Source organism: Mustelus asterias, unplaced genomic scaffold (genome assembly GCF_964213995.1).
Source record: "Mustelus asterias unplaced genomic scaffold, sMusAst1.hap1.1 HAP1_SCAFFOLD_3440, whole genome shotgun sequence".
Taxonomy (NCBI): domain Eukaryota; kingdom Metazoa; phylum Chordata; class Chondrichthyes; order Carcharhiniformes; family Triakidae; genus Mustelus; species Mustelus asterias.
Window position 1 is genome coordinate 20,001 of NW_027593385.1, and position 10,000 is coordinate 30,000.

Below are 10,000 nucleotides of genomic sequence, written 5' to 3' on the forward strand. Positions count from 1 at the left end.
TTTTGTGTCCACCTTACCAGCTCACCTCTGATCCCATGCGACTTCACCTTCTGCACCAGTCTGCCATGAGGGACCTTGTCAAAGGCCTTACTGAAAACTTACCTTCAGTTGTTTCCTAATGAGGGATTTCTGCCACTGTTTGAGGGGCCTGCATTGACGGAGAAATGGGAGCGGGATGGTCAGCTATGAGTACATTGAATGGTGGTGCAGGGCGAAGGGCTGAATGGCCTACTCCTGCATCGATTTTCTATGTTTCTATGGACCTTTTCATCCATTAAACCTTCTCATTCGGAAGGTTTGTGCTTTGTTGCTTTTTGATTTGATTTTCCATGTACAGCTTCTCTGTTGAAGTTGCTTCTGTGACTGTGTTTATGGAAAGAGAGAGAGAGAGAGATGGGGAAAAACAAATGTTGGATCCAGTCAAATGAACGAGGTGCATTCCATTCGGGGTGAGCGAGACTGTGTCACCGTTCTGCTTGGGGCTGGGGTCAGGGGGAGACAAGTTGGCGCCCCCTGTGAGAGCAGATTGGTTTTAACCCACTGTGTGGATTCCAGAATCTGTCCGTAATCCAGTCCTGGGTTGTGTTCAGGGTGAGCGAGAGGCCTTGGCTTGATCCGGTTACACAGAGGCAGAAGCAGGTGCCAGGTTTGCGAGGGGCCAGGTGGGAAGTCTCATTTCACCCGCAGCTGGTTCTCGGGTTTGTGCCAGCCAATTCCCGGGGAGTAAATCTAGTGTTTCCTCTTCTTGTAGAAAGTGGAGACTCCGCTGCACATGGCAGCCAGAGCCGGGCAGACGGAGGTGGCACGCTTTTTACTCCAGAACAAGGCCCAGGTCGATGCCAAAGCCAAAGTGAGTCCGGCACACCCAACAGGGGCGGGTGTGTCTGTGTCCTGTGCGTCTGTGTGCACATCTGTGTGTGTGCCTGTGTCTGCCTGTATGTTTGTGTGTCTGTGTGTAGGTGTTTGTCTGTGTGTCCCTATGCACGTGTGTGTGTGTGTGTGTGTGTCTGTGTGTAGGTGTTTGTCTGTGTGTCCCTGTGCACGTGTGTGTGTGTGTGTGTGTGTGTGTGTGTGTGTCAATGTCTGGACATCATTTGGGGCTTTAATCTAAAAGACAGCGTTGTGAATCTCCGGTTCTCCGCTGCTGCTCAATGTTGCTGTTTAAGAAACAAGAGGACCGGGTTTTTGTGGGGAGACTATTCCACGTTGCTGTTTTGAGCCCTCACTATTTTCTTTTCAATCCGCGCAGTGAAGCATCTGCTTCATTTTACCCTTTTTTTTCTGTATTTCAGTTTGGAGGGAGGGTCCATTATGCCAGCTCCTTCCCCCCCCCGTCTTTGTCCGTGAATGCATCAGAAGAAGGTTCTAGAAAGACGGGCAGTTCATGTGTGCATTCTATTTAGACACTGGGTCCTGTAACACAAGCCCACAACGTCTCAGCACCTCAACCTCCCTCCCCCCGCTAAACCCGTGTGAGGCAGGACAACATTCCCGAGTTGTGGGCCATGGATATTTTCCCGACGGGTACATGCTGCCGATCTTTCGTGGGAGCTGTCCTATATTGGAATGTCTATCGGGGAGGCGATGGCCCAGTGATATTATCGCCGGACTATTAATCCAGAAACTCAGCTAATGCTCTGGGGACCCGGGTTCGAATCCCGCCACGGGAGATGGTGGAATTCGAATTCAATAAAAAATTATCTGGGATTAAGAATCTACTGATGACCATGAAACCGTTGTCGGAAAAACCCATCTGGTTCACTCATGTCCTTTAGGGAAGGAAATCTGCCATCCTTACCCGGTCTGGCCTACATGTGACTCCAGAGCCACAGCAATGTGGTTGACTCTCAACTGCCCTCCAAGGGCAACTAGGGATGGGCAATAAATGCTGGCCCAGCCAGTGACACCCATGTCCCAGGAATGAATAAAAAAATAAAACCCATCTTAGATACATCAACCAGCCAAGTGGTTCTTCAGTTCAGCATAGCCTGCTAAATTTAATTACAATCCCCAGTGGAAGATCTCAGGTCACGAATAAGTTTCGCTCATTCGATCGTTGCAGCATCTTTTAACACCACAGAGGATGAGAAAAGACCACAAGATATCTGATGACTGTTGCCGCAGGAGAAATAATTTCCAAACAGAATAGCGGGCAGCGGAGAGAGGGAGTAATGCGAGGGGTGAGATATGGAATACCGATTCCTGGGAATATGGTACATGCTGGAACCTGATTGAGGGGCTGAAATTCTTCATCTGTTTTATTCATTTTATGGGACGTGGGTGTCGCTGGCTGTCCAGTATTTATTGGCCATCCCCAATTGCCCCTTGAGAAGGTGGTGATGAGTCGCCGCTTTGAACCCGCTGCAGTCCGTGTGGTGTAGGTACACCCACAGTGCTGTTAGGGAGGGAGTTCCAGGATTTTGACCCAGCAACTGTGGAGGAACGGCCAACATATTTCAACTCAACAGGGCTCCTTCAACAGCACCTTACAAACCGTGACTGCTACTGTCTAGGAGGACAAGAATCATAGCCCCGACAGTGCAGAAGGAGGCCATTCATCCCATCGAGTCTGCACCGACCACAATCCCACCCAAGCCCCATCCCCGTAACCCCATTCATTTACTCGAGCTAGTCCCCCTGACACTAAGGGACAATTCAGCATGGCCAATCCACCTAACCCGCACATCTTTGGACTGTGGGAGGAAACCGGAGCACCCGGAGGAAACCCACACAGACACGGGGGAGAACGTGCAAACTCCACACAGACAGTGACCCAAGCCGGCAATTGAACCCGGGCCCCTGGCGCTGTGAGGCAGCAGTGCTAACCACTGTGCCACCCCATTTTCCAAACCCGTGACCGCCACCATCTAGAAGGGCAGCAGATACATGGGAACACCACCACCTGGAGGTCCCCCTCCGAGCCACTCACCATCCTGACTTGGAAATATATCGGCCGTTCCTTCGCAGTCGCTGTGTCAAAATCCTGGAACTCCCTCCCTGACGGCATTGTGGCTGTACCTACACCACACGGACTGCAGCGGGTTCAAGATGGCAGCTCATTCACCACCGTCTCAATGGGCAATTAGGGATGGGCAATAAATACTGGACCTCGCCAGTGACACCCAAAACCCCTGAACGGATAAGAAAAAGTTGTTGAATACGTGGGGATGATGACGGAACCTTTCCCCAGTAAGAAGTCTCACAACACTAGTCCTAAAGTCCGGCAGGTTTATTTGGAATCACGAGCTTTCGGAGCGCTGCTCCTTCATCACGGAGTTGGGGGTAAGGTGTTAGCGTGGATTGGGGATTGGCTATCGAACAAGAAGCAGAGAGTTGGAATAAATGGGTGCTTTTCTGGTTGGCAGTTGGTGACTAGTGGCGTGCCGCAGGGATCGGTGCTGGGGCCTCAACTGTTTACCATTTACATCGATGATCTGGAGGAGGGGACCGAGTGTAGGGTAACAAAGTTTGCTGATGACACAAAGATGAGCGGGAAAGCAAATTGTGTGGAGGATGCGGAAAGTCTGCGGGGAGATTTGGATAGGCTAAGTGAGTGGGCGAGGACCTGGCAGATGGAGTATAACGTTGACAAGTGTGAGGTTATCCACTTTGGAAGGAATAATAGTAAAATGGACTATTATATAAATGGTGAAAAATTACAACATGCTACTGTGCAGAGGGACCTGGGGGTCCTTGTGCATGAATCACAAAAACTCAGTTTGCAGGTGCAGCAGGTGATCAAGAAGGCAAATGGAATGTTGGCCTTTATCGCGAAGGGGATGGAGTATAAAAGCAGGGAGGTCTTGCTGCAATTGTACAAGGTCCTGGTGAGGCCGCAACTAGAGTACTGTGTGCAATTTTGGTCCCCTTATTTGCGAAAGGATATATTGGCCTTGGAAGGAGTACTGGTTGATACCGGAGATGAGGGGGTTAGCTTATGAGGAGAGATTGAGTAGACTGGGCCTGTACTCGTTGGAGTTTAGAAGGCTGAGGGGAGATCTTATAGAGACATATAAGATAATGAAGGGGCTAGACAGGGTAGAGGCAGAGAGATTCTTCCCACTTAGAAAGGAAACAAGAACTAGAGGACACAGCCTCAAAATAAGGGGGAGTCAGTTTAGGACAGAGTTGAGGAGGAACTTCTTCTCTCAGAGGGTAGTGAATCTCTGGAATTCTCTGCCCATTGAAGTAGTGGAGGCTACCTCGTTAAATATGTTTAAGTCACAGATAGATAGATTTCTGATCAATAAGGGAATTGAGGGTTATGGGGATCAGGCGGGTAAGTGGAACTAAACCACGATCAGATCAGCCATGATCTTATTGAATGGCGGAGCAGGCTCGAGGGGCCAGATGGCCTACTCCTGCTCCTAGTTCTTATGTTCATCAGGTGATGCCAAATAATCCTGTTGGACTCAAACCTGGAGTTGTGGGATTTCATACTGTGCGCAGCCCAGTCCAACACCGGCATCCCCACACCTTCGTTTCCCCAGTCAGTCAGGGTTGCCATCACTTCTCAGCAGAGCACACACTGGACGGTAATGTGATCTGTCTTCCCACACAGGATGACCAGACTCCCCTACACTGTGCAGCTCGCCTCGGGCACCTGGAGGTCATCAAACTCTTGCTGGAGAACAAAGCGTGCGCCAAATCAGCAACAACCGCAGGCCACACGCCACTGCACATGGCCTCCCGGGAGGGACACAGCGAAGTCGCAGAGGTCCTGCTCGACCACGGGGCCTTACAGACACACATGACAAAGGTAAGTGGACCTCGTGTGAGTACGCGCCACTTACCACAGAGTGATGCCCCTGCCCAGAAAGGAATGGGCGGCACGGTGGCACAGTGGGTTAGCACTGCTGCCTCACAGCGCCAGGGACCCGGGTTCCATTCCCTGCTCGGGTCACTGTCTGTGTGGAGTCTGCACGTTCTCCCCGTGTCTGTGCGGGTTTCCTCCGGGTGCTCCGGTTTCCCCCCACAGTCCCAACATGTGTAGGTTAGGTGGATTGGCCCTGCTAAATTGCCCCTTAGTGTCCAAAGATGTGCAGGTTAGGTGGATTGGCCATGCTAAATTGCCCCTTTGTGTCCAAAGATGTGTAGGTTAGATGGATTGACCATGTTAAATTGCCCCTTAGTGTCCAAAGATGTGTGGGTTAGATGGATTGGCCATGCTAAATTGCCCCTTAGTGTCCAAAGATGTGCAGGTTAGGTGGATTGGCCATGCTAAATTGCCCCTTAGTGTCCAAAGATGTGTAGGTTAAGTGGATTGGCCATGCTAAATTGCCCCTTAGTGTTCAGGAAGTGTGCGTTAGGGGTGATTGACGGGGCCAGTGTGTGGGGAGACGGGGAAAGGACCTGGGTGGGAGACTCTGTTCAAGAGTCGGTGTGGGCTTGATGTGTCGAATGGGTCTTTCTGCAGTGTAGGGACTCTCCGATTCTGTGAAGTGGAAAGATTGAGTTACTGGCCCAGACTGAATTGCGGGGGGTTGGAGAATGCTTCCTGGATTGAGTGTTGGACGGTAAACATGGTATAGGGAGAGAGGAGCAGGATTGAACGCAGTGGCTATGTCAGTCTATGTCAGTCTATGTTATACTATGTCAGTCTGTGGCCTCACCCCTGAGAAAGCAGCCAGTGGTGGAGGAACAGAGCAGCCTCCAGTGGAGATGGGCTGGCAGTAGGGATACAGTGAGCTTGGTGGTGACGGGTGGCTTTAACCTTGTCTTATCTCCCGCCTCTACGTCCACAGAAAGGGTTCACCCCCCTGCATGTCACGGCAAAGTACGGCAAAATCCAGGTGACGGAACTGCTGCTTGAGCGAGGCGGTGAACCCAACGCTGCTGGAAAGGTACGTCCCAGCTCCTTTCAGCTCCTTTCAGCTCCTTTCAGCTCCATTCAGCTCCTTTCAGCTCCTTTCAGCTCCTTTCAGCTCCATTCAGCTCCTTTCAGAACCGGAGCCGGTCCCACATATTCTCCAGGAGAAGCAGAGAGATTCGCTGCGGGATTGGAACCGGCTGTGGAATGAGTGAGAGAGAGAGAGTGAGTGTGTGAGAGTGAGTGTGTGAGAGTGAGTGTGTGAGAGTGAGTGTGTGAGAGTGAGTGTGTGAGAGTGAGTGTGTGAGAGTGAGTGTGTGAGAGTGAGTGTGTGAGAGTGAGTGTGTGAGAGTGAGTGTGTGAGAGTGAGTGTGTGAGAGTGAGTGTGTGAGAGTGAGTGTGTGAGAGTGAGTGTGTGAGAGTGAGTGTGTGAGAGTGAGTGTGTGAGAGTGAGTGTGTGAGAGTGAGTGTGTGAGAGTGAGTGTGTGAGAGTGAGTGTGTGAGAGAGAGTGTGTGAGAGAGAGTGTGTGAGAGAGAGTGTGTGAGAGAGAGTGTGTGAGAGAGAGTGTGTGAGAGAGAGTGTGTGAGAGAGAGTGTGTGAGAGAGAGTGTGTGAGAGAGAGTGTGTGAGAGAGAGTGTGTGAGAGAGAGTGTGTGAGAGAGAGTGTGTGAGTGAGAGAGAGTGTGTGTGAGAGAGAGTGTGTGAGTGAGAGAGAGTGTGTGTGAGAGAGAGTGTGTGAGAGAGAGTGTGTGAGAGAGAGAGAGAGAGTGTGAGTGAGAGAGAGAGAGTGTGAGTGAGAGAGAGAGTGTGAGTGAGAGAGAGAGTGTGAGTGAGAGAGAGAGTGTGAGTGAGAGAGTGTGAGTGAGCGAGAGAGAGAGAGAGAGTGTGAGTGAGCGAGAGAGAGAGAGAGAGTGTGAGTGAGCGAGAGAGAGAGAGAGAGAGAGAGTGTGAGTGAGCGAGAGAGAGAGAGAGAGAGAGTGTGAGTGAGCGAGAGAGAGAGAGTGTGTGAGAGAGAGATTGCGTGAGAGAGGGAGCGGGCATGCACGAGTGGGAGCGGGAGGAAGCGGGCGTGGGCAGGAGGGAGCGGGCGTGGGCAAGGGGGCATGTGCGGGAGGGAGGGGGCGGGAGTGAGCGGGCGTGGGCGGGAGGGAGCGGGAGGGAGCGGGCGTGGGCGGGAGGGAGCGGGAGGGAGCGGGCGTGGGCGGGAGGGAGCGGGAGGGAGCGGGCGTGGGCGGGAGGGAGCGGGAGGGAGCGGGCGTGGGCGGGAGGGAGCGAGCGTGGGCGGGAGTGAGCGGGCGGGAGGGAGCGGGCGTGGGCGGGAGGGAGCGGGCGTGAGCGGGCGTGGGCGGGAGGGAGGGGGCAGGAGTGAGCGGGCGGGCGTGGGCGGGAGGGAGCGGGCGTGGGCAGGAGGAAGTGGGAGGGAGCGGGCGTGGACGGGAGGGAGCGGGCGTGGGCGGGAGTGAGCGGGCGGGAGCGGGTGTGGGCAGGAGGGAGTGGGAGGGAGCGGGCGTGGGAGGGAGCGGGCGGGAGGGAGCGGGCGGGAGGGAGTGAGCGGGCGGGAGCGGGCGTGGGCGGGAGGGAGCGGGCGGGAGGGAGTGAGCGGGCGGGAGCGGGCGTGGGCGGGAGGGAGTGGGAGGGAGCGGGCGTGGGAGGGAGCGGGCGGGAGGGAGCTGGCGGGAGGGAGCGGGCGTGGGTGGGAGGGAGGGAGCGGTAGGGAGCGGGCGTGGGCTGGAGGGAGCGGGAGGGAGCGGGCGTGGGTGGGAGGGAGCGGGAGTGAGCGGGCATGGGCGGGAGGGAGGGAGCGGGTGTGGGTGGGAGGGAGCGGGAGGGAGCGGGCGTGGGCGGGAGGGAGGGAGCGGGTGTGGGTGGGAGGGAGCGGGTGTGGGTGGGAGGGAGCGGGAGTGAGCGGGCATGGGCGGGAGGGAGCGGTAGGGAGCGGGCGTGGGCTGGAGGGAGCGGGAGGGAGCGGGCGTGGGCTGGAGGGAGCGGGAGTGAGCGGGCATGGGCGGGAGGGAGCGGGAGGGAGCGGGCGTGGGCGGGAGGGAGGGAGCGGGTGTGGGTGGGAGGGAGGGAGCGGGCGGGAGGGAGCGGGAGGGAGCGGGCGGGAGGGAGCGGGAGGGAGCGGGCGGGAGGGAGCGGGAGGGAGCGGGCGGGAGGGAGCGGGCGGGAGGGAGCGGGCGTCGGCGGGAGGGAGCGGGCGGGAGGGAGCGGGCGGGAGGGAGCGGGCGGGAGGGAGCGGGCGTGGGTGGGAGGGAGGGAGCGGGCGGGAGGGAGCGGGCGTGGGTGGGAGGGAGCGGGCGGGAAGGAGCGGGCGTGGGCGGGAGGGAGGGAGCGGGTGTGGGAGGGAGCGGGCGGGAGGGAGCGGGCGTGGGTGGGAGGGAGGGAGCGGCGGGAGGGAGCGGCGGGAGGGAGCGGGCGTGGGCAGGAGGGAGCGGGAGGGAGCGGGCGTGGGTGGGAGGGAGGGAGCGGGTGGGAGGGAGCGGGCGGGAGGGAGCGGGCGTGGGCGGGAGGGAGCGGGAGGGAGCGGGCGTGGGCGGGAGGGAGGGAGCGGGCGTGGGCGGGAGGGAGGGAGCGGGTGTGGGTGGGAGGGAGGGAGCGGGCGGGAGGGAGCGGGCGTGGGCGGGAGGGAGTGGGCATGGGCGGGAGGGAGCGGGCGGGAGGGAGCGGGCGTGGGCGGGAGGGAGCGGGCGGGAGGGAGCGGGCGTCGGCGGGAGGGAGCGGGCGGGAGGGAGCGGGCGGGAGGGAGCGGGCGGGAGGGAGCGGGCGTCGGCGGGAGGGAGCGGGCGGGAGGGAGCGGGCGGGAGGGAGCGGGCGTGGGCGGGAGGGAGCGGGAGGGAGCGGGCGTGGGCGGGAGGGAGGGAGCGGGCGTGGGCGGGAGGGAGGGAGCGGGTGTGGGTGGGAGGGAGGGAGCGGGCGGGAGGGAGCGGGCGTGGGCGGGAGGGAGCGGGCGTGGGCGGGAGGGAGGGAGCGGGTGTGGGTGGGAGGGAGGGAGCGGGCGGGAGGGAGCGGGCGTGGGCGGGAGGGAGCGGGCGGGAGGGAGCGGGCGTCGGCGGGAGGGAGCGGGCGGGAGGGAGCGGGCGGGAGGGAGCGGGCGTGGGTGGGAGGGAGCGGGCGGGAAGGAGCGGGCGTGGGTGGGAGGGAGCGGGCGGGAAGGAGCGGGCGTGGGCGGGAGGGAGGGAGCGGGCGGGAGGGAGCGGGCGTGGGTGGGAGGGAGGGAGCGGCGGGAGGGAGCGGGCGTGGGCAGGAGGGAGCGGGAGGGAGCGGGCGTGGGTGGGAGGGAGGGAGCGGGTGGGAGGGAGCGGGCGGGAGGGAGCGGGCGTGGGCGGGAGGGAGCGGGCGTGGGTGGGAGGGAGCGGGCGGGAGGGGGTGGGAGGGAGCGGGCGGGAGGGAGCGGGCGGGAGGGAGCGGGCGGGAGGGAGCGGGCGGGAGGGAGCGGGCGGGAGGGAGCGGGCGGGAAGGAGCGGGCGTGGGCGGGAGGGAGGGAGCGGGTGTGGGAGGGAGCGGGCGGGAGGGAGCGGGCGTGGGCAGGAGGGAGCGGGGGGGAGCGGGCGTGGGTGGGAGGGAGGGAGCGGGTGGGAGGGAGCGGGCGTGGGTGGGAGGGAGCGGGCGGGAGGGAGCGGGCGTGGGTGGGAGGGAGCGGGCGGGAGGGAGCGGGCGTGGGTGGGAGGGAGCAGGCGGGAGGGAGCGGGCGTGGGTGGGAGGGAGCGGGCGGGAGGGAGCGGGCGGGAGGGAGCGGGCGGGAGGGAGCGGGCGGGAGGGAGCGGGCGTGGGTGGGAGGGAGCGGGCGGGAGGGAGCGGGCGTGGGTGGGAGGGAGCGGGCGGGAGGGAGCGGGCGGGAGGGAGCGGGCGTGGGTGGGAGGGAGCGGGCGGGAGGGAGCGGGCGGGAGGGAGCGGGCGGGAGGGAGCGGGCGGGAGGGAGCGGGCGGGAGGGAGCGGGCGGGAGGGAGCGGGCGTGGGCGGGAGGGAGCGGGCGTGGGCGGGAGGGAGCGGGCGTGGGCGGGAGGGAGCGGGCGTGGGCGGGAGGGAGCGGGCGGGAGGGAGCGGGCGTGGGCGGGAGGGAGCAGGCGTGGGCGGGAGGGAGCGGGCGGGAGGGAGCGGGCGTGGGTGGGAGGGAGCGGGCGTGGGCGGGAGGGAGGGAGCGGGCGTGGGCGGGAGGGTGCGGGCGGGAGGGAGCGGGCGTGGGAGGGAGCG

The 10,000-nt window shown here is 60.8% G+C and overlaps 1 protein-coding gene across 1 annotated transcript in view; it reads left to right on the forward strand.

Moving 5' to 3' along the window:
• The window catches only part of LOC144490567 (uncharacterized), a gene marked incomplete at both ends in the record, with an annotated part of 30,842 nt that overhangs the window by 19,785 nt on the left and 1,057 nt on the right, over positions 1–10,000 (forward strand). The window contains 3 exons of the mRNA XM_078208286.1: positions 752–850; positions 4,562–4,759; positions 5,745–5,843. Coding sequence (XP_078064412.1) covers positions 752–850; positions 4,562–4,759; positions 5,745–5,843 — 396 coding nt within the window. The remainder of the gene's footprint in view (positions 1–751; positions 851–4,561; positions 4,760–5,744; positions 5,844–10,000) is intronic.